The sequence below is a fragment of the Vicia villosa genome, unplaced genomic scaffold (genome assembly GCF_029867415.1).
Source record: "Vicia villosa cultivar HV-30 ecotype Madison, WI unplaced genomic scaffold, Vvil1.0 ctg.000106F_1_1, whole genome shotgun sequence".
Classification (NCBI taxonomy): Eukaryota; Viridiplantae; Streptophyta; class Magnoliopsida; order Fabales; family Fabaceae; genus Vicia; species Vicia villosa.
Genome location: NW_026705017.1, coordinates 1,369,670 through 1,394,355, shown reverse-complemented (window position 1 = coordinate 1,394,355; position 24,686 = coordinate 1,369,670). Strand labels below are relative to the sequence as shown.

Genomic DNA, 24,686 nt, shown 5'->3' with positions numbered 1-24,686 from the left:
TTGACTTCTTTTTTTTCCAGTAGATCAACTAGTTCACATGTCTTATTTTCATAATTGACTCTATCTTCTCCTTCATAGAACATATCCACTTTGGATCACTCAAAACCTCCTCAGTTTTTACGGGTTCGGATTCAACCATGAGTGCAAAATAGACAAGATCACCATTGCTTTTACTTCATTATTCGAGAACAACTCAGAATCTTGTATTCTTAGTCATAATTGGAGAATAGAACATATGGGTAGTGAATTGGAGTGAGAAGGAGAGATCATAGTGGTAGTGATGTGGAATAAAAAAGGTTATTGCAATCCTTTAGCATTGAAACGCCAGGCATTAACTAAGGTGATTGAAGGAGCTAATAATATGAGTTTGAGGAATATTAGAGTTGAAATTGATTGTATTTCGGTGATAACAAAATTGCATTTAAAAAAAAAATCCATATCGTAGCCATTTGAACATCATTCTAGACATCGTGAATAAAAACCTTATGGATTTTAGAAAGCATAAAAAAATTCTTTGCTATTAGATGTTTAAACACAATGCATTAGATGTTTAAACACAATGCACTCCTAGAGGTTGGGTTAGTGTGAAGGTTTGATGGGTTTCTAGATGTTTAAACACATGGCAGATATTATCTCTCCTCTAATTATTAGAGTTTGACCTAACTCATCCTTACAAAATCGGACACTTTTTTTGGGCTTGGTGCGTGGATATTAATGGTGGGCGGCTCATTGTCCGATCGATAGACTTTGATACCATATTAGAGTTTGACCTAACTCATCCTTACAAAACCGGTTGGTAAGGTGAGAAGTGTTCCTCTATATAATACTCTTTCAATGTTCTATCTCCAACCAATATGGGACTTTAGGATCTTCCTAATACTAATTAATTTGAACACAAGTAATTAATTAGATTAAGTTAAAAACAAAATTTAGAAAAATTTAAATTCTAATTGAAATTTAATGATCAATGTTTATCTTCCAACTCATATTGCCATGTCAACAATCCATTTCACCCGAAAATAGCAGGATTAGCACTAGGAAAAAAATTAATGAACTTTTATTATATTTTTTGACCAACTAAATAATTCATTTAAATATATTAAATTTTAATTTTTTTTACTGATATTGATTAAATTAATCTATAATAAATAACTATGTTGAATTTCAAACTCTTCAAATATAGTTTAATTATAACTTAATACCTTGAACATCAGCATGATTCTAGAATATATATATATATATATATATATATATATATATATATATATATATATATATATATATATATATATCACAATTTTACAACACCTTTGTATTAACAAACCAATGGCAGAAGCAACAAAAAGGTACCACAAATATTATTTGGCTCACTTTGTTCAAATAATATGCATTTTATGACCCATAAGTTTCATAGTTCATATTTTAAAATAATTTGTTTTATTGGTTTCAAGGCTTGCAGTTGTGACAGGAGCAAACAAGGGAATTGGATTTGAAATATGCAAGCAATTGGCTTCAAATGGTATCAAAGTGGTGTTGGCAGCAAGAGATGAAAAGAGAGGTGTTGAAGCTGTTGAGAAACTGAAAGAGCTTGCACTTTCTGGTGACGTGGTTTTCCATCAACTTGATGTTACAGATTCTGCAAGTATTGGACCCTTTGTTGGTTTCATTAAAAATCAGTTTGGTAAAGTGGATATCTTGGTAAGATAATTCTTTTGGCTTGTGTTTATTTTTGTTGGTTTATCTTGTCATGTCATCAACTTTATTTCAAATTATCAACACATATGATATGTTAGGATGATTTCAACTTTATTTTAAATTATCAACACTTATGATATGTTAGGATGATTTTCCCAAATAATAATGTGGAAAGTGCAATATTAGTGGAAAATTGAATTGGTTGTGTTGGTAACAATGAAGATGAAGTGATGAAGGGAGTGATCCTATTACATGATTTTAGGAGAACTTTGGAAAAAAGGAAATATGAATAGAGGAGGGTGTCATGCCCTTTTTGGTGGGTGAATATAGACTTCATTTATAAAAAAATTACAATATTTTATTTTTATAAAAGATAGGCACAAAAAATAAACCGATAAATTATGTGTTCTTAAGAGGAAGTCAAATATTTGACAATGCAACTAAGATAGAATTACATAGGAGTATTTACATGTTAAATTATGTATATGTTAGGTGCACTTATTGATAATGAGTTAGTGAAAATCGCAAGTATGAGTATATGTCACATGAGAAAGTGTATGTCCCTTTCCTTTATGATTGTATCTTTTATGTTTTTGTCTTGGTCTGCATCATATTAAGACTCATAGAAACCATTTAAGGAGATTGTCTCATTTTGATGGACCTTAATGGTGCTTGACAATCAAACTTAAGTGCTAGATTCTAAGCCATTGTATTTTCAATTTGCTCATAAATATAGTCTCTCGATCTCTAATTTGAATACTCCATGTAGGTTCTAGGTCACCTTGATTGACTGACCAATTAGTTTGTCTAACTCTAACATATCTTGTTGGACAGATTAGAAATTTGGATGAGTTTTTTTAAGTTCGGGTTTAGATTCAACCCAAACTACTATACATGTACACAACCCCTCAAATATGAGGTATGTAAGGGTGAAATAACTTATGGAGAAAGAGTAGAATATACACAATCTCTCAAATATGAGGTCTATAAGGGTGAGATATTTTATGAAGAAAGATTGGATTGTTCACATCCCCTAAACTATGAGATTAATAAGGGTGAGATGCTTTAAAGGAGAGACCGGATTGTACATGATTTTTCATGAATATTTTCTATCTGTGAGGATGAGAAATTCATTTTTTTTATAAGGATGGAAAGCTCACTCTTTTCGTAAGTGTGAGATACCCACTCCCTTATAAGGGGGATGTCCATTCCTTTATAAGGGTGACCTGAAGTCGCAATCGACCATGTTGAGGTTATTTTTTTGTCTTTTCTTCTCTCTACTTTCACTAGGTACTTAACCTTTGTTAGCCCTAATTATTGCTAACTTTTTTGGAGTCACGCAGAAGTCAGGTTATCATTAACCTTTACATTCCTAATCGGCTAGCATTAAGTGAGGTCGGCCTCTATTCTGTCACTCGCGCCTTTAAATAAACGACACCCTTTCGTATTCAAAATCATTCAGTCTGTGTATCCCTACATAGAATTCTTCCGCCTTCTATGTTCAACTCTCTTTCTCTTTATGGTTCTCTATATGCTAGCAATCATAGGTAATTTCTCGACTATTTTAATATTTTTTATCTCTTTCTTAATTACTTATGGTTTTTATTCGGGAGTGTGATGCGTTCAGGAGATATAGAACCCCAAACTGCTTTAGAGAATGTGAGCTATAGAGTCGATGTTTGAAAGTTTCAAAACTTATAACAAAAATATTTGATTGGAGATATGTAGAGAGGGAGATGCTAGGTTTTTCCTCTAGTTGATTTAGCGATAGCAACACTGATGGATGTCTTTTTCATCAAGTTCTAGCGAATTCATAATGGAGTTTCTCTCTTAAGCTTCTTTTGCAAGGAAATTCTATGGACTCCATTTGTCTTAAAGATGATTGGGTGAAGGCTTTAGAGTGGGCATGTCAGCCACAATAATAATTGCATAATAATTATTTCACAATAATAATTACATACACTAGTTAAAATTTGAATTGAAAATATAATTTTCTCTTTTTATTTTTCACCCTTTTAATGTATATTGATCCGTGTAAATGTATGCATTTTTGTTTTTAGTCTTACCAAGTGTCATCCATTGGTTGATTCTGTCATGTTGTTGCACAAAAATCTAAGACTATGTACAATGGGGGTGTTGAAATGTTTTTCAACTGTTGAATTCATGCAATGATATGTTTAATAGCTTGTTTAATATGACGTGGATTACTTTGTGTTGAAAGAATTCAACATGTTGAATGAATGAGAGTGGGGCCACATACAATATTTTGCAAAATCCTATTGGTTGTTGTGATTATTTGAATTTTTAGTGTGTTGTGAATGGTGGTAAAGTAGGGTGTTGAATTTTATTAAACAAAATTATTGTAGTGAGTATAAGTTGAATGTGTGTTGAATTATTAGGTGGAAAAGAGAGAAGATGATGTGGGGTATAAAAAGTGAAAAAGTAGGGTGTTGAATTTGAAAACCATTGTAAATAGTCTAAAGTGAAATGTCATGTCACTATGTCAAATTGCTTTCTATTTTCCACATGACTTTATTTAGATACTAAAACAATGAAAATATTACATAGAATAACTCAAGTTTTCTAACTTTTCTCGCTCAGATCAAAATTGATCGTTTCCAACTGATATGATAAAAAATATTTCATATTTTCTTTTTATAGAAGGATTACTTTAAAATATATTATTTTTATAATAAATATATTTCATTTCTGAATTATAGCTCATCTGTTTATATTGACTCGCCGGAAATATTTGAAAATCTGAACATAGGTAAACAATGCTGGAATGGGAGCAAATGTGGATGGTGAGGCTTTGGCTGCTCTTGGTGTTGTGGTATGAATTATTTTTCCATAAAACTGAGTGAATTTCTATGTGCATTTCTTAATTATTTCATATAATCAAAATCAAATTGAATGAATTTCTGTTTGCATTTTTTAAAGAAATGAATTAATGTTGACTAATGTTTAAGAAGATGATAAATTTTATTTACTTCTTGTTTTGGGTTGTGCAGGTAGATCCTAAGAAAATTGATTGGACTAAAATATTTTATGAAAACAATGAAATAGTTGAAAAAATTCTTAGAACAAATTATTTTGGGACCAAAGAATTCACCACAGTTCTAATTCCCCTTCTTCAATCTTCTACCTCATCAAAAATTATCAATGTTTCTTCATCTATCGGAAGATTAGAGGTACGAATTAGTCGATGCTTCTTCTTTTTTCCATTGATAGTTGTTATGAAATGAACTAATCTAGATGATATATAGTACTATATATTTAAAATTAATCTGGTGTAATTTTTTCTGCAGATTTTGCCTAATGGCCTACCTAAAGAAATACTAAGTGATGTCGAAAATCTCACCGAAGAAAAGATCGATGAACTTATGAATGAATTTCTAAAGGATTATAAAGAGGGTTCACATGAAACAAAAGGTTGGCCTCTGGCAAATTCTGCATACATTGTTTCTAAAGCTGCTCTTAATGCCTACACAAGAGTTTTGGCTAGGAAACATCCTTCTTTTAGAATAAATGCTATTTCTCCGGGTTATATCAAAACAGATATGAATGGTGGTAATGGTGCTTTGACATCTGATGAAGGTGCTGAACCTATTGTGAAATTGGCATTGTTAAAAGATGGTAGTCCTTCTGGCCGATTTTTCTCTCGCGGTGAAGAGAAATCGTTTTGATCATCAAAGTTTTGTTTGAGATTGAGAATAAAATGATTGTTGAGGAATAGTGAGACAATTTTATGATAGGTTTCAACAATCTTGATGTTTGGAATAAGTTTTCATGTAATGAGTATGGATGTTTTTTTTTTGTTAATGTTAAACTTGCTTTGCATCTTTTGATTGAATGTGTTGGAAATAATGTGTTTAGGAACTCTTGAATATTTTTTGAATTTTGAAATTGCTAGAACCAAGAGAGACCCCTATTTATGTCCAAGTACTCTTTTCCCTTGCAACTCTACATTGTCTCTAAAAGGTTAATGTAACTTTGATTGGGGGTGCATGTCATAACACTAGAAGGTCCACAACCAATTTTTGCTTCTTCCTTGGCTCATCACTTATCTTATGGAAAAGCAAGAACATCCCATTGTTTCAAGATCGCCGTCTAAAGAAGAATATCGTGTCTTGGCTCAAGCAACGTGTGAGGCACATTGGTTACTCTATCTACTAATTGATCTACAAATACCCATACTGCATGTAAACATTTACTACAATAACAATTATGCCATGAACCCGATTGTTTACAAACGCACTAAATATATTGAAATGGACTGCCACGTGGTTTGCGACAAGATACAAGCTACTATTTTACAATTGTTACCCATTCCCGACATCTTCACTAAATGAAAACTAGTAAGAGACCCGTGCTCCCGCACGGGTAATGGAATTATTATATTGTATAAATAATTAAAAAATGTAGTAATTTAGAATTTTCAAATAATAATTATGAAATAAAAAAAATAAAATATTTGTTAACGTGATAACACATGAATGAGTTTTAATATTATAACAAATACAAATGAAATTTTTTAGATATAAATGCAAAATTTGAAATGATTTACTTTTTTTAAAAATGAACATTAATCATATAGATTTAATTATATTGAATAAGCATACACAAAGAAGAAGAAATATAATTGTAAGGAGAAAACATTAATATTTAAAAATACAGATTTTGTCTCTTAAATTAAAATAATGATTGATTGAACTAAAATAAATATTGTTTTGTTAGTGACCCGTAAGATAAATACATTTTTAATATTATTAAAATTAAAAAATATATTATACTATCATGCAATGGATATTGTTTAAAATTCTTTAAATACAAATAAATTTGAAATGAATTATTTAATTATTTAATAACTATACAAAGAAAAAAATTGACCCATGAGATAGAAAGAGAATAATTTTTTTTTAACATTTAAAAAAATAAATAAAATATATATTTTGTTGATAATGACCCGTAAAATACAGCCTACTAACATGTAAATTTATTTAATATTGCATAAAATATATTTAACAACATGTGAATTTAAAATGAATGATTTAATTAAAAATAAATAATAATCATAAAAATTTAACTATATCAAATATCAATATTTAAAAAATAAGTAAGTTAAGGACACATGAGTTCTTTGTTGGGGTTAAGCCCCACCCACATGTCCAAGAGATGCATTACATGTCTGTTTTATTGAAAGATGATATGTTAAGGAGAAAATCAAGAGGAGAATGAAAATGTACTCAGTGATACAAAATTACAATATTTTATTACAACTTTTTTTTGTTTGTTAAAATAACGATACAAATTATCATATCCCTCGCCACTGGCCACCTATTAGTGGCTTAGTAAATACAGAAGATGAGATACATGGTTGGAAAACCAAATAAGACAAAAAAAATTAAGGGTAGCTTAAGCATTTCTACAACAAGTAGCACCAGGAAGTGAAAATTTCAAAATGCAAATCCAAGCTTGGCAATCATAGAACCATGGTCACTAATTATGCAATGGTAAAATGTTGCACAGTTGTCCAAGTTTGTTTTGGCTGTAGCTGGACACTTCCATTATGAAGCATTAAAAATAGAAGAAATTATAGTTTAGAAGAAAAAATAGAGAAAACTTAAGCATTATTCCAAATATATCATTATGTAAATGGATCACCTTTGCCTTAACTCATTTTCTAAACCTACTTCATATCCATCCCAACGTGAAGCTTATAGCACCCAACTTTACCTCTGCAGTTTTCATCGAAAAATTAACTTACTTTTACATAACTTTACAGTTTCCCCACCACATACTAAAGCTTTACATAAATGCTTTCATATACCTCTGCAGTCCAAAAGAAAATCTTACATACTTACTCCAAATTTGACATCAATGCTCGCCTTTCCATTGTGAAAATAAAGAAAACATGAAACAAAAATATTTAATAAAATGTATTGGAAAACATAATAATTGAAAATGTTAAAATTTTTTACATTTCAAATCTAATGTGTAAAACGAAAAGTTTGAAACGTAACATGATATCATTTCTATATTATAAAAAAATCAGATACACTTCTTCCACCACAATGCAACACAACTATGATTAAGGTTGCATCAATTGCATTTAACCGTGATATCAGTTGCAATATCAAGGATTATGCCGTGAACAAATTTTAACCGTGATTACAAACCTAATCAAATTTTATCTAATATGAGCTTAATGGTTAGTGGTAAAATTACCTGACAAAATCTTCAACATCACCTATGCAATTCGAAGGTACTACTGCTCCTTCACCCTCTTCAAGAAGCATACCAATCTCAGATAAACCATCAGGTTCATTGAAACTAAAGAGAAAATACAGAAAAATTGCAGCTAAGTTCTTGTCATTGTGAAATAGAACATCACTTAATTTTGTAAAACATATCTTGGAACAAATTTTTTTTCACATTAACATCAACTATGCAAAATGAAAATAATCCAATGGTAACCAAAGATAGAAACAACATTTATACCTGGAAAATTTGATTTAAAAGACTAAGAAAAATAACATATGACTCTACAAAGCCTTTAGATAATACAGTAGTTGCTGAGAAACCAATTCCATATATGTCAATTTTCCTGTTCTTAAAAAATTGTCAATTTCAGCAGTTGTTGATTGGACAAAGGGAGCTTTTGATATCTGAAACCCAAATATTTCGATGAAATAGCAGTAGTGAGCCCACCAAATAAAATAGATATTGAATAACAACTTATTAGTAATAGAGAACAAAACATAATTCTGCAGATAATTTATTGCTTACCACAAAAGATACTTCTTGTAGGCGACATATGCCCGTTACAATGCCATAGCTGTAACTAAGCCAGCAAGAACAACCGATGCAGTTCCCTGGAACAAAGTAGGCACAATGTTAGACACAAAACTGATACGATTTTGAGCATTGTTATAAAAAATACATGAATTTAATATCTAATATAGATATTTATTACCTGGAGTCTACCGTTGAAAACCATATGTGTTGATCTACATTTTTCAAGCAAATCAAAAGCATTGTGGTTCGCAAAGTCTTCAAACTAATTATGTCGCGTAACAGATACATAAACCAAAAAAAGTTTGAATCAGTAGACTGCAATCATTTAAGTCAAGAAATAATTTTGTGCTTTATCGCATTGCTTGATACCTGAATTAGGACTTTTTCACAGTAAGTTTGCTTGAGTGCAGTCATAAACTCGTGTATGAGTTCGGAATATTCTTGCCCGGTTGCTCGTCTTCGCTTTAGCCCGATATATAACTCATCATTGAGCAACTTCTCATTGTTTCTCCCGACTTCAACAATTATCGACTATATTCATAATATATACTGATAGAGATTCATATTTGATCAAAACTAACCTCTTCAAAACGAAGATGTACAAAAACATATTTACCACCATTAATGGCATTATGCTTTCTCATTCTTTCAACCAAAGATTCGCCTATGGTATATATACACCTAGAATTTTGTTTTCAAACCATAATGATTCAAGTTATAGAAATCAATTAAGCACATAATATAACCAAATCTTAAATTTAGAAATGAATTCAAAACAAAACTTCAAAACCATAAATTTGAAAATTGCATAAAGCTTCCAAATGTGTTACAAAGGAAACATACCAGGAGCAGCAACAGGCAGCAGGAGTTACAGCCACTGCAAAAACAACAATGTTTCATTAATATCATGTCACAAACCTAAGATTATAATTAAAATTAAAATAAAAATTTTCTTCATCCTAATAAAAATATAAAAAAAAACAAACAAACTTTATGATAAAAAACAACCTTAATCTGAGTTAAGCAGAAAAATAAGACAAGTGAATAAAAAACAAATGATACAAAACATAAACCTAGGATGAAAAAAAACAGCCATAAATCAGGAAAAGAACCGTAAATCAACAGAAAGTCAGTAAATCAAAGATGATATCTTCACTGTGTGAATGTACATGTATTTCTCATCATCTCCCCGAAACACCGCGTATCAAACAACACCACTCCATCGATTACAAGCATGGGATGGGGATTTTGGGTTTCCATGATTTGTTTGTTGATAGCAGCTTCAGATTCAACATGAAATTTATGGCGAGCAAGAGAGTTAGCAGCCGAGTTATCAAAACTACTTGGACTACAGAAACAACAACATCAACAACAACACCAGGAAAAGCTTTTCATGTTCCAAAACCAATTGTTGTGGTGAGCGTTGCGTGGGGTGAGGTGAGAGGTGACTCGGCGGCGGCGGCGGTTTTAGGGTTTAAAGAAAAAAGAGAGTAGAGAAGAAGAGAGAGAGAACGAAATTAATGAGGAGGAAGAAGAGAGGTGGGTATGATTTTGAAATGAGGGGAAGAGGGAAAAGTAAAATCGGACCAATGATATTGCAACACTTGGTGAATTTGTTCTAAAAAGTAGTAGAAAGAAGGGTTTATTTTGTTAATTACGAAAATGACCAATTGTTAGTGAAATTTATTTTGAAGGAAAGGGCATTTTCGGTACTATGCTCAATCTTATAATAATGAGTAGATAGTAGAAGTAGATTATACCTCATACCCCAATAAATATCCCTCTACCCCTACAATTAACTTAGTTAGACCAAAATACCCCTGTATTATGTTTTAAAAAAACAAAAAAATTTGAAAAATTACATTCATAAATAATTGAAATACCTAAAATCACATTTTAAGAATAACTATTTTAACAAATTTTTTATTGGAAGTTTTTGTAAAAAGTTTCTTTGTAAAACTTTTTTACACAAAATTATGTAACACTATAAAAATTATTTTTAAAAAAAACCAAAACAAACCGGCCCTTTATGTCTTGAAAAAATGGCTTTCCAATAATTTATAGGTAAGTTATGCAAACATAAAAACAAAAATTAGTTAAAAGCAACGGTTAAAATTCTAATAAAAAGTAAAGAAAATGTGACAAGAGCTATAATCCGTGTCATTTAGGATAGACAACGCTTTTTTTTAAATTATTTTTTAAAGCAATTTTCTTTATTTTAAACCACAGTTTCAATCAGTAGCCTGAACTAAATTTCTTTTATATCACCGGATAACTTACCTGTACGATATCCAAAACGCTATTTTTTGTTATTACAAAACGCTATTTTTTTGTAGACATAACATAAACCAGAAAACTTAATAGAAAGATTTTTGGAATTGGTTTATTTACCTTAGGCCACGCTTTTTACCTGTTGCCAAATTTAATTTTTGGGAATAAGATAAGTTATCTGGAATGTAATTTTTTCAATTTTTTTTAACATAATTTTTTCAATTTTACTTTGCTTTTTTTAAACATAATACAGGGATATTTTGGTCTAATTCAATTAATTGTAGGAGTAGAGGGATAATTGTTAGAGTATAAGGTATAATTTTATCACTAAATCTATTCTTCAGCTTCCCTTTATTCAAATTCTGCCCAAACTAGAATTGTTCGATATCAATTCTAGTATTTAAGATTTGATTAGTATATTGTCATAACTTGTCCTTTTTGGTCTTTTCTCTCTTTACTTGATCAAGCCTCAAACCTGTTGAGAAAGGCTATTACCATCAGAGAGTGTTACATATTGGTCTTACTCTTAATTTTGTTCAAGATAATAGAGGGAAATGATGCTACCTCCTTCCACATGACCAATATATAACAACTCTCCTTTGGTTGTATGAGTTGAAGCGTATCAGAATTCATAGAGATGAGTTACTTTCATGTTTATTTCCTAATTCCACAAGTGTTGGAGTATATAACAAATAAATAACTAACAATAAACAATATTTCCATCCATGAGGGTAGGGCAGAATACAGATATATATTCTCAAAAGTAAGCATTCCATGCCTATTCAAAATGTTAGAATTTTAATCCAGCAATTAAAATCATCTGTCATCTTAAATCCAACATCAAGTTAACAAATGGTCTCTTGAATCTAAATTTCAAGCAAGAAAATAATGTCCCAGCATTGTATAACCTCGGTGCCTATATATAAATTTCGGCGCTGAGTTGTGTTATTTCTCATTCTAATGCACAGCAGCACTCACATTCACTTCCTCTTGATTAACTGAATTTTGATCGGGGTTGACTAATCTGGTGTCCGCCACTGAGTCAGAAGAACGAACTATTTTCTCATTGTCAGAAGCATCAGAATCGGTGTCTAGTTTAATGGAATCTAAAGAAGGAACATCAATTGGAACTGAGGATGGAGAGGTTTCCGTTGTCCAGAAAGATGGAATCTTCTTATCATCCTCTTTCATTCTCTCAGCATATTTATTTATATCGAATGGTGTATTATCGTTTCCACCGAATGCGGATTCAAGATGGTCCAGATCAAACAAATCCTCCATAATCTTCTTGGTGTTTTGATCATCAGAATAACCAAACTTGACTTTGTTATAGGTCTTGGTCTCTAATATGGGCTTTACCATCTGCAAAAACAAAAGCCGTGTGTTTATATAAAAAGCAGCAGCGAGAAGATATTGAGGCGTGAAATGCCAGAGTGGAAAAATGCGGTTACCGTGAAGAATGGCTCGAAGATTTTTGGTGGATTGTAGAGTATTGCCAGACCCAGCCTTTCAGGATAATGTTCTTGTAATACGTGAGCAGTTTCGCGTGTCACTTTGATAGATATATGTGACATATTGAAACCCTGGAAATCAATCAGCCAAACCATCTGTTCCTGTTCGTTTTGAAGATTCAGAATAGCGTTCTCCATGCAGTACACCAAATACTTAATCTGTCCTTTTGTTGACTTCGAATTCTGCATTTATGCACGAATACTATATTTAATATCAAGGTCAAAGCATAAAGTTGAAGAGCGCTTTCGAGGATTTACAATTGTAGAAATAAAACCTGGTAAGGTAAGTTAAACCCTAAAACATCTGACTAAGACATTCTAGAGAGCGAGGGAGTGACTTTTTGGAAGATACCTGACGAGCGGGTCTCATTACAAGTACTGTTCTGCCATGTTTGTCGATGTAATTTGATCTGTAGATCTTTCCAGTCTCGGCTTCTTGAGCAACATCTTCCTGCATCAACAAAAAAATATAAATCAAAATCATTTAAGAAAAGAGATAGTTTTACCGAACATATAAAGATAACAAACATTCTGGACAAACGAATTCAGATAGTGAAGTCTTAAGAATTAAGATCAATATAGTATTCAGTTGCTGGTAGGAAACAAACATTATATCGCAAAAATCATTAAAAATTTGAAGAAATGTAGGCAGCCGCTTACCCAGCGGATCTCTTCTGGTTTATATTCTGCTCTCCATTTAAGGGTCTGCTTCAACATTTTAGCTGCCTTCTTGACATTCCAATTCCGTGCCCTTAAATACCTCGCGATGGATGCATCAGAGCAATAAATCAATGCCTTACCAGAGAGTGGCCCTATTAGCTTTCTCATCTCATTGATCTAGAAGGAAAGAAACATAATGTTACAACCTCAAATGAGAATTTGTGTTCTAATAGATAATTGGCTAATCAGATGCACAACCCCATTAGATGGAGAGTTATGTTATCAAAGTATATGAAAGGAGAGGAAAACAATGTGACGTGGCAATTAGTGACAATGAGCAAATGGTGTGACCAATGTAGTCAAGCACGAGAGCTTAAGTAGGATCGGTCGGCTTGTCAAAGATCGTAAAACTCGGATCGTTAGCACGGCACGTAATACTCGGTTGACCAATTGTTTAATCGGGCTCAAATTCCCATTTGAGGTCCTAGCATATTGTGGGATAAAATGTTTTTTTCTTATATTATATAACAGTTTTATAACATTTGATGCTAAGTGTCAAAACAATGTAAGAGTACGCCATATTGACATGTAGAATACATACCTTTGCCTGCTGCTCTTGCGGTATTAATATTTTCTCATGGCCATTAGTGGCAGTTTTCGTCAGATCTACACTCATGTTGGTCAACGTAGAGATTCTCTAAATGTCAACAAACCCTGCAAAAGTCAATACCAAGTCATCCATGTAATTACTTATCTTCTAAATATTTACAGAAATAAAGGAAAGGGAAAATTGGTTTGGGTTTGGTTCCTTATCATTGGTTACATACTTATTTGAGCATAGGATGCTACGAATCTATGAACATCAGGCCGAGAAACCATCAACATAATTCAGCAGAACTTAAAAACAAGAGAAAAATTCATGCAAAGAATTTAAAGGAGAGGGGTGTGAGTACTATACTCTGGTTGTTATAGACATAACATGTTTAAACTTTAAAGAACTCCGCTTACATTGTGACAAATGGACATTAAAGCATCGCGGTGAAATGTTTCACTTGTTACATAAATAGAAGAGATTAGTCCAATTTCCCCTAAAACAAAGATAAACAGAAAGCTATGTTTTTATTCAATAGATAACCATGAAGACCTTCTATAATTCTTATATGATTAGAGCCATAAATATAACTTTATATCATTCAATGTGAAACTCTTCACAACATCCAAAGTTATGATCTCCAACACCGATTGTGGTTGCATCAATGAAGCACGGACACTGAAAACATGACACCGACACTGACATGTCGACACCAATAATAATTTGAAAAAATGAACAAATTAAACGTATTACATATGTCTGTGGCGGTTTCAGACCATGACACTGACAAAGACACACATATTTTTGAAAAGTGTCGTGCTACATAGAGTCGCATAGACACTTACCTTCCCCTAAAATCATGCTTGCCCCTAGAATCGAAGTCGCGGACCTTTCTTACAAAACCATAGATTTTACCATAGCTTCTGAGTTTAAACGTGATTTTTAAACTAAAATTTGTTGTTCAAGTCACTATTACATAAATCTTGGTCTAAATATACTACTATAAGATATTAATCAAAACGCATCAGAGAGTCAAATCAACACAATTGAAGGAAAAAACGCCACATAATCACTCATTTGTATACCACAGAACCGAAGCATTTCACATACAAGTATAAAGCAAAACAACGATTCAAATCTAAACAAAAAAATTCAGAAAAAAAAAATAACAGTTTAATCGAAAAGCTTGAACTACAACTAAACAGTTGTAAGAAAATCGTTGGCTAACCTGTTTGGCGCGCGCGATTGTGTTTGAGCTGGAGGAATGAATTTTGACTGAGAAAGAGAGAAAGAATGAATGAAATCGGAAAAGTCAAAGTCGCTCGCTCTCTTTTTCTTTCGCTATATACAGGACAGAACAACAACTATGGTTTTGGAGATAGTGATGCCGATAATGATGCTGATTCCGATTCTGATTTTCGTACACACATGTGATTTTTAGCTGAATAATCCATGTGATAACGTGATTTTTTTTAACTTTTTTATTTATTTTAGTACAAAATAATTATTGTCTTAATAATCAACGATGGATAAATATTATTGCTAAGTAATGCGTAATTGCTGAATAGATCGGGGAGCATATTTCATCCGGTTCAAATGTAAATAAATGTGTTTTTTTTATAATTTATTTAATGATTAATATGTTTGGTTTTTTTTATATATAAACTAAAACTTCATTAAAAAGAAAAAAGGAGCACAAAATACACATGGGGCACCAAGCCAAGACCCCTTAGGAGCAAAGTCTAAGTCTATGGGTATCTTCCTTGTCTAAGAGGTATTTCCGAACTAAAACCGAATGCAAAAAGGAAAACCAGTGATAATTACGTAAAGACAATCCTAGGTTCGCAAGGAGATCCGCACAAAAATTGGCCTCTCTATATGCATGAGATATCATAAACTCAATAGAACGAGTATACTCCAAACAACCGAGCCAACGAGATCTAATCTTCCAAGGAACCAGGCTAGTATCAGAAAAAGCTTTAACTACCAACAAACAGTCGGATTCCAACCAAACCTTTTGAAATCCCAAATCTTTAATTTTCTCAATAGCAATAGTGGCTGCAAGAAGCTCAGTCGTAGCAGCATCTCCTTCACCGAAAAAATCACAAAAACTCCCAATATGTTCAGCCTCCATATTGCGGAAAATACCTCCACACGCCATAAGCGATGACATTCCTCTAGCTAGCCCGTCGACATTCACTTTAATCCAATCTTTGGGAGGAGGGCTCCAAATGACATCAAGCATATGCATAGGTTTACCAGGGTGAAGGAAAACATCAAAACTCTTAAGAATGGTAAAGCTGTCCATGTTATTAGTTGAACACTTAGCAGTATTGGTCCCTGCTAATTTAGCTCTAGCGATAATGTTGACAATACAAGTTCTCCAATGTGTATTCCTATCTTCAAACCTATTCTTGTTTCTGGCTTGCCAAACACAGTAAAAAACACTACATATGCAAGACAAGGCCACATCTTTGGCTTGAGGAGACCACCAAGATTTGATCATATCAGCACAGTCTTTAAGACAAGTAATGTTGCCCGAGCAGTGAAGTTTTTGTCTTAACCAAGCCCAAATATTATAAACAAACTTGCAGTGGAAGAAAAGTTGAGAAGATGTTTCAGCATTACCACTGCAAAGTGAGCACATGGAAGGAATCTTAAAACCTCTAGCAGCTAGATTATCATCCGTAGGCATTTTACCATGATCCAACCTCCAAATTAGCATGGAATTGGAAGGAGGAACATTTCTGTCCCAAGGGTAAAGGCCCAGATTTTTGGGATTCTGCTTTTTACAACAATCATAAGCCATTTTCAATGTCAGCTCACCATTCATAGCATCAGTCCAAGCTAAAGAATCTTCTACCTCGCTGTCATTAATTGTGACTTTCTCTACAAGTAACCTCAAACTAGGGTAGGCTGCATGCACATTAAAAGGAATGTGCCAAACTTTGTCCACAATCCAATCCTTAACCTTAACAGAGAAATGCTTGCTAAACATCTCAGGGATCTTGAATAAAGAAACAAGAGGCTCTTCCAACCACCTACAAGCCAAAAGTTAACATTAGCTCCATCACCAATAATCCAATGAGATTTGTTTAATACCTTCTGATAGCAATCTTTAATGCTAGACCATAGAGAAGATTTGATGTGATAGGATATAGATCTTCTGTTTCTTATAACTCGAGCTGCCAACAAGTGACTCTATGATTTACCACCTTTTACAAATTGCCAGCAAAGATGAAGATTGGCTGCTAAATTCAACACCTCAAGAGATTTAAGCCCTAGGCCTCCATCCTTCAACCTACAACAATGCTTCCAAGCCACAGTCACCATTTTTTTCTTCTCAAGGCTGCCACTCCAAATAAAGTTCCTTATCCAAGTTGTTAATTGTTTTGTAAGAGCTCCTGGCCAATTGTATATGGAAATAAAATGAACCACCGTGCTTTGTATCACTGATTTCACCAGTTGCAACCTTCCAGCCATAGTGAGTAGCTTAGATTTCCAACTGGCCAGCCTGAGCTTTATTTTATCTGCAACATAGAGAAAGTAAATAGGTTTAGGTCTGCCTACGAAAATAGGAGCCCTCAGATACACAAAAGGAGGGTTGGCCATGGAGAACCCAATTAGATCAGCAAGACTCTTAAGTCTCACTAAAGACATGCCCCCTGCATAAATTAAAGATTTAGCATTGTTACAAAATTTCCCAGAACAACTAGCATATTCTTTAAGTAACATGTCAATAGCATTGAGAGATTTGTGATCACCCCTACAAAAAAATCATGATATCATCAGCATAAAGAGTATGAGAAGAAACAAAAGAATTTTTAGAAGCTTTTATAAGGTTAATTTGATTAGTGTCCATTAAATGAGAGATGCCTCTGCTCAGCACCTCTTCAGCTATGCAAAAGAGTAATGGTGACAAGGGATCTCCTTGTCTAACACCATTGGTACATTTAAAATATCCAGCTTGTTTACCGTTGAATCCAATAGACAAATGAGCAGAATGGAGGATAGTACTAATCCAACTACAAAACTTGATGCAGAAACTAAAACATTCAAGAGTGCTAAGGAGAAATTTCCAGCTTATAGTGTCAAAAGCTTTTGAAATATCAATTTTCAGTGCAACATTGCCACTATAACTTTTATTATGAAGAATATTTATGGCCTCAGAGGTTAGGCAAATGCTATCCTTAATATTCCTACCCATAACAAAACCATTTTTCTCTTTAGATATCAAAGAAGGAAGGATAGTAGCAAGTCTGTCAGCCATGATCTTGGTAATAATTTTAAACTTACAATTAGCAAGGGCAATAGGCCTATAATTATTTATAGAATTTGGCTCATTAGTTTTAGGAATCAAAACAATGGTATTAGCATTATAATGAGGCATAACCCAATCTTGAATGAAAAAATGGTTAACAGCCCCAATAACATCACACTTAATGATGCTCCAGTATTTTTGGAAAAACAAGGGACCAAATCCATCAGGACCTGGTGCAGAGTCTGAGTTAAGATTCATGACAGCATGATATATCTCCTCTTCACTAGGATCTAAAGTTAGCATAGCATTAGTATTGTCATTAATTAAACAAGGGATGACTCTTTGAATGAGACCTGAATCCTGCAGCAGCATATTTTGGTTAAATAAGGCAGAAAAATGATTAATAAGATATAACTCAATGACCTTACTATCAGTAGTAACTGTGTCATTAACATTAAGAGAAGCAATTATGTTGTTTTTCTTTTTAATCTTGGCATATGTATGAAAAAATTTAGTATTTTTGTCTCCCTCAAAGTGCCACTTTATGTTTTCCTTCTCTTTCCAAAAAGCTTCTTCCAGAATCAGGGCCTTCTCCAAATCATGTTGAGCTTTCGCTTCCTCAACCTCCAACCAGTCATTATAACCAGACAAACCTATATTCCTCTGTATGTCATTAAGAGCCTTTTCAGCCTTAACAACTCTCTCCTTCACATCCCTAAACTTATGCTTGTTCCAATCTTTTAACTTACCTTTTAACAGTCTAAGCTTTCTGTCTAAAATGTACATAGGGCAACCATACACCTTGGTTTTCCAAACATCCCCAATTAGCTTCTCATAATCATCATTAAGGCTCCACATCTTAAGAAACTTGAATTGGGATTTAAACTTATCCCTTTCAAAATCACAGGTGTAAAGGAGGGGAAAATGATCAGACTTAATTCTATTTAAGGTATGACAAACAATGTTAGGGCATGTATCAATCATATCTAAGTTGCACATAACCCTGTCTAATCTCTTCTCAGTTAACTGATTTCCTTTTCTACCATTACTCCAAGTAAAAAAGCTACCAATAGTAGGCAAATGGTGAAGATGATTGGAATCATCCCATTGAAAAAATTCTCTCATGGAGATATTATTAGGATTGTGCCTACCTCTATATTCATCTGCACTGATAATGGCATTGAAGTCACCAATAAAAGATCAGGGGTACTTAGTGTTAGCAATAAGATTATTAAGATTATTCCAAAGTTTTCTTCTTATAGTGTAGCAAGTGGAGGCATATATAACAGAGTAACACAAAATCTGATTGTTAATGTTCACAGAAAAAGACACATGTTGATCATCAACAAACAATAAAGTAAGGTTCAAGGAGGACTTACAGAAGCACCAGAGATTAGGCAAAAGACCATCCCTTTTATTGAAAGCAAATGGCTTAAGATCAAACCTGTTCATCCAAGCCTGCGGGAAATTATTGCAGTCCATCCACGATTTTGCTATAAATACAAACTCAGGAGAGTTGTTTTGAATAAGAGTTTTTAGGGCCAATCTCGATGATCTATTGGCTATGCCCCTAATATTCTAGTAGAGGCATTTCATAATGTTAGATTTTTAGTACCAGCTTTAATCTTGGTGGTAGATGCAGAGCTCAGCTTTTTGTTCCTTCTTTTTCTACTAGAGACTAATTGGAAATCTCTGTGTTCAAGTAAATCCACCCTTGGATCATCCTTGTCAGCCATGTTATCCCAAGATTCTTTTAAAAATTTTGTGACTTGTTCCTTATGTCTTTCATCCAATTGTGTTTCAGGCACAAAGTTAACTAATTGTGTAGCATCTACATACTCACTTTATGATGAGCCCTCACCATCTTGAGAATCAAATGAATTAATAACCAATATTCCATCCTTCACAGTTCTAGTACCTTCTAACTCCACATTAGTGTCATTAGTATCATTTCCATTAGATTTATTTTCTGCATTGTCCAAATGAGTTCATCAGATTTATTTTCTACATTGTCCAAATGAGCTTCGGTAGTAGCATTCACTTCTATCTCCTTATCCTTTTCTGTTGGATTATTGGGATTATCCTTAGATGACTCACCCATTGTGAATTTCTTTCCAATGGGGACATAGACACTTTTGTCTTGTTTTTGTATGGGACTTTTTCCTTTAACTTCTGCCTGCTCCTTCCTCTTACAATTTTCAACAGAATGGCCAATGTTGTTACAATATGAGCAGAATTCAGGTATTTTTTTCATACTCTATGTCAACAAAAAAAGCGAATTCTATCCTTTCAACTAGGATTTTGTAACTTAGTTCTTTTGTAAGGTCAAGATCAACTAAAATCCTAACGAAATGCCCAAAAGGCCTTTCAAAAGCAGACTTATTCGAAGCAGAGTCAATACAAATAGGTGTACCTATGCTGCTAGCAATTGCAAATAAGATTCTAGGCCTTCAATATTCCTGCGAGAGGCCATGAATCCTGATCCAAACTTGAGCAGAAGTTTGCTTCAAGGTTGCTGGAATAAAATCCTTTGTCCACGGGAATAATTTTAAACTACCGTTAGGAATCGACCAAGTGTTTACTGACCTGACTCGTTGAACATCTTCTAGAGAGGAGAACGCAAACTCAAAAAATCCTTTGCCTAGCGAAGACACACCCCACTTACCCATGGAAGGCCATATCTCCATAAGTTTACTTTTGAGATTTAACACCGTGAGCGGTTGAGATCCTTTTGTCCAGACCACCCGGCCATGTAAGTGGTGCTTACATGCCTCCACTCCAAGTGCATATTCCTCCTCCGGAATCGTAATAGCTAACATATCCCCTTTCATACAAGGAGTAGGCAGCTGACTTAGCGGAATGTTACAAACATTATTTGAGACAACTGATGCAAAAGACTTTGTCTTCACCGTGCCCATTCCAGACGCCTTGTGAGTTTCATTGTTATCCTGTGTTTTGTCGCTGCTCAAATGTGTTTCAGGGAAAAGAAAAGTGGCATCCATAAGTTGTTTTTCAGATAATCAGGAAACAGAATGGAGATGATGAATATGTGGAAGGAGAAGAGATGCTTTAGTTTGGGAAAGGAGAATGAGTAAGGGAGAAGGAAGAGATCGAGAGATAGCAACGGCCAGAAACTAGCCGTTATCGGTGAGCCACAGTAGTTAAGTCATTCTTTCCAAGATTGTACATTGACAATTAAAAGTTTGAACAATTGATCAGTCCGAAAAAACACTATTCAGTTTTCAATCATGTTTGATTTCAAATATAGATCAACTATATTTATTATTCAATAAATTTATTATTTTTATTTAAAAATAAAAATAGTTTAATATTAAAATATTTTATTTTACAAAATGGAACTATATTAAGAATAAATTAATTTTTTTTGATATATTAAAAATAATAATGCAAACTAATGCAAAATAATTTTTTTAATTAAAACTTTTTAGTTTTAAACTATTATTTATAACATTCTAATAATTTATTAAAATAAAAAATATAACTTAAATAGTGCAATGTACAAAAATATTATAATATTTTTCTAAATTTTTTTTTAGTTGAATATTTGTCGGAGCTTATACAACTATTCCATGTATATGAATTAGATCGTATGATTAATGGATGAATCAAAACAATTTATTAGTCAATTAACAATCTATTAATACTTCTTTAAAAATATTCGATTCAATTCATCAATTAAGTAAAAAATTCATTCATTCCATTCAAAAATTAATTTAAATATTTTCAAGGGTTAAGTATGTTTTTGGTCCTTATAAATATCTCAAATTTCATTTTCAATCCTATTAAAAAAATGACATATTTTAGTTCCTATTAAAAAATTTATAATGAAAAGAATTAAATATGAAAATTTTAAATTTCAAAAGTAATGCAAATCTCGATTTAGAAATCAAATTTGGAATTTTTTTTTGAGAAACTTTTTATAACGTTCTAAACATGTCTGTAAAATAAACATTCAAAAATACATATAAGTTTAACAGTAGGGACTAAAACTAGGTGTATAATAATTTTATGGGGACCAAAATATGTTATTTTTTTAATAAGGCCTAAAAATGAAATTTGAGATATTTATAGGGACCAAAAACATACTTAACCCTATTTTCAAATAATTTAAAAAAGTATATATTTTGCATAGAATATTTTTTTTACTTTTCAAAAATAAAATCGATATTTCATATTTTAGAAAAAAGAAACCTGATTATTTTTGATATTTCTAAGTAAATTGATTTTTCGTATTTTCGAAAAAAACTCAGTTTTCATATTTCTAAAAAAAACTTGATTTTTTGAATTTACAAATAACTCGGTTTTTTATTTTTCCAACAAAACTCGATTTTTTGTATTTTCGAAAAAACTCAACTTTTTGTTTTCCCGAAAAAACTCGATTTTTGTATTTCTGAAAAAACAAGATTTTTTTCGTTTTTTTAACTCGATTTTAGTTTTTTTCGAAAAAACGCTGTTTTTTGAATTTTCAAAAACTCAATTTGTTGTATTTTCGAAAACATGATTTTTTGAATTTTCGAAATTATTCAATTTTTTGTTTATCAGAAAAAGCTCAATTTTTCGTATTTTCAAAAAACTCGAATTTTTGTTTTTCCAAAAAAACTTGATTTTTGTATTTTTAAAAAACTCGATTTTTTTGAATTTCTGGGAAAAAAAACTCAATTTTTTTCGTCTTTTTGAAAATCAATTTTTTGTATTTCCAAAAAAAAAGAACTTGATTTTTTCGTTTTTCAAAAAAAATTGATTTTTGTACTTGTGAAAAAACTCGATTTTTCGTATTTCTTAAAAACTCAATTGTTTGAATTTTCGAAAAAAATATCATTGTTTGTATTTATGAAAAAAACTTGGATTTTGTATTTTTGAAAATCGATTTTTCGTATTGGAGGAAAACTCGATTTTTATTTCTGAAAATAATTTAATGGATTTAAAGTATAAGAAAAAATAATCTATTGAATCATTAAGATGTGTTGGATGGATTGGATTCATCCATGTATATGAATTGAGGGATTTAATTCAAATATTTGATGGATTTTTTGGTGGATGGGTGGGATAAATTTTATCTAGTCACCCTAACACACACAATGTAGTATATAAAAATGTTATTATTGAAATAGACAAATATTAAGCTTTAAGCCATATATACAAAGAATATATACAAGGAGATAATTTTTTTACGCATCACACAAAATTAAGTAATGTACCTTCAATCATGTGATATTATTTTATTTTAATATATTTAATTATTTACTAAATAATATATTTACTTACTATTTTCAAAATATTTTATATTATAGATAATTTTATCCAACTTTTTAAACTGAGTAGATAAGAATTCACGTGTATATATTTATTTACAACTATGTTATTTTAACACAAAATATGACATGAATATTTATATCATGTATGGATTATCGTATATACGGTAAAAAATATTCTTTTTATAAAAATATCATTCAAGTTGTGTCACAATTATAACATTATATCCTTAAATAATTTCATCATTTTATTAACAATAAAAAATATTATTAATATATTATTTATTCTTTTTATAATTTATTAACTAGTTTTATTATTTATTAACCGATAAAATATATATTATTTACTACTTTCATATATTAAATTATGAATGATATTAAAATTATTTTTATATATTAAAATTTTTTTATTACTACTTTCATTTTTTTTTTATTTTACTATTTAAAATTATTTTTTATACTTTAAAACCCATTCACTAAAATATGAATGATATTAAGTATTAACTAACATTTTACGCACCATCTATTAAAGTTGATTGATCACATAAGTTTTATTTTTTTAATATCAATGCATTCAATATTAAAATTATAAATTATATTAACTAATTTTCTATATTCAATTAATCAACTCTATTTTTCATTTAAAATTACCTTTTAATATTGTATCACATATTGATCAAACTATAAATTGTTCCTACCTTATTAATTAAATTTGTTTGAAAGAGATAAAGAAAAAAATATAAAATATCAATTATAATAGATATCATTCACTGTATTTATAATAATTATATACTATATAAATTTAAGAATTTTATACCAAAATAGCATTGTTCATCTATTTAACCGTCAATCCACGTATGTAAACTTGTAATATTTCATTTGACTACTTTGGTTTACATAGTTTAATTTTTTTTTTTTTTTTGAGTTTAGGAATTATTGTTTCAAGTTTGGATGTAATAAATTAGTTCATTGAACTATTTATTTTTGTAATAAATATATATTTTTTTTCTATAAAATATTAAATTTTGTTTTTGGTCTCTACAAAAGCAAACAATATATTTTGTTCCCTACAAAATTATTATGCACATAGTTTTAGTCTCTACTGTTAAATCAATGTGTATTTTTTAATGATTATTTTGCACACATGTTTAGAACGTTTTAAAAAGTTTCTTCAAAAAAAAGAACTCAAAATTTAATTTCTATGTCGAGATTTTCATTTTATCACTTGATGTCAGAACAGACTCCCGAACCGAACTATACCGATTATGATAAGCCAAAAATAATCAAGATTTTTATTACTTTTATCACTATCTTTTGAAATTTGAAATTTGAAAATTTCATATTTAATTCTTCTTATTTTAAAAAATTCTAAAATTTGATAAATAAATATTCTACAATATTCTAAACATGTATAAAAGAAATTACTCAAAACTTAAAAAATTAAAGAATAATTAAACAGCTTTTAACATATTTTAGAAAATAACAGAGACTAAAACTGCATGCGTAAAAATTCTAAAAGAACAATTCATTGAAGGGAAATTTTTTAGAGACTAAAATTGAATATTATTTTATTTATAGGAACGAAAAATATATTTAACTCATAAAAATATTCTATGTTATTAGTT

The 24,686-nt window shown here is 31.2% G+C and overlaps 3 protein-coding genes and 1 long non-coding RNA gene across 4 annotated transcripts; 1 reads left to right on the top strand and 3 right to left on the bottom strand.

Moving 5' to 3' along the window:
• Window positions 1-1,315: 1,315 nt before the first annotated feature.
• Window positions 1,316-5,437, top strand: LOC131624123 ((+)-neomenthol dehydrogenase-like). The gene is made up of 5 exons (XM_058895105.1): window positions 1,316-1,346; window positions 1,452-1,698; window positions 4,466-4,528; window positions 4,707-4,886; window positions 5,004-5,437. The coding sequence occupies exons 1-5, from the start codon at window positions 1,327-1,329 to the stop codon at window positions 5,379-5,381; spliced, it is 888 nt and encodes a 295-aa protein (XP_058751088.1). The 5' UTR covers window positions 1,316-1,326; the 3' UTR covers window positions 5,382-5,437.
• A 1,922-nt stretch (window positions 5,438-7,359) lies between these two features.
• LOC131624122 (uncharacterized) lies at window positions 7,360-8,137 on the bottom strand. The gene is made up of 3 exons (XR_009290472.1): window positions 7,924-8,137; window positions 7,526-7,583; window positions 7,360-7,433 (listed from the first exon to the last, which is right to left on the bottom strand). It is a non-coding gene; the product is annotated as an uncharacterized LOC131624122 (long non-coding RNA).
• A 3,415-nt stretch (window positions 8,138-11,552) lies between these two features.
• Window positions 11,553-14,965, bottom strand: LOC131624154 (uncharacterized). Its single transcript, XM_058895131.1, has 6 exons — window positions 14,756-14,965; window positions 13,537-13,649; window positions 12,936-13,112; window positions 12,628-12,726; window positions 12,216-12,458; window positions 11,553-12,126 (listed from the first exon to the last, which is right to left on the bottom strand). Exons 2-6 carry the CDS (start codon window positions 13,609-13,611, stop codon window positions 11,722-11,724), a joined length of 999 nt encoding a protein of 332 aa, XP_058751114.1. The 5' UTR covers window positions 13,612-13,649; window positions 14,756-14,965; the 3' UTR covers window positions 11,553-11,721.
• A 291-nt stretch (window positions 14,966-15,256) lies between these two features.
• Window positions 15,257-19,524, bottom strand: LOC131624142 (uncharacterized). The gene is made up of 4 exons (XM_058895119.1): window positions 19,404-19,524; window positions 17,448-18,951; window positions 16,757-17,293; window positions 15,257-16,568 (listed from the first exon to the last, which is right to left on the bottom strand). The coding sequence occupies exons 1-4, from the start codon at window positions 19,522-19,524 to the stop codon at window positions 15,257-15,259; spliced, it is 3,474 nt and encodes a 1,157-aa protein (XP_058751102.1).
• Between the last annotated feature and the right edge of the window lie 5,162 nt (window positions 19,525-24,686).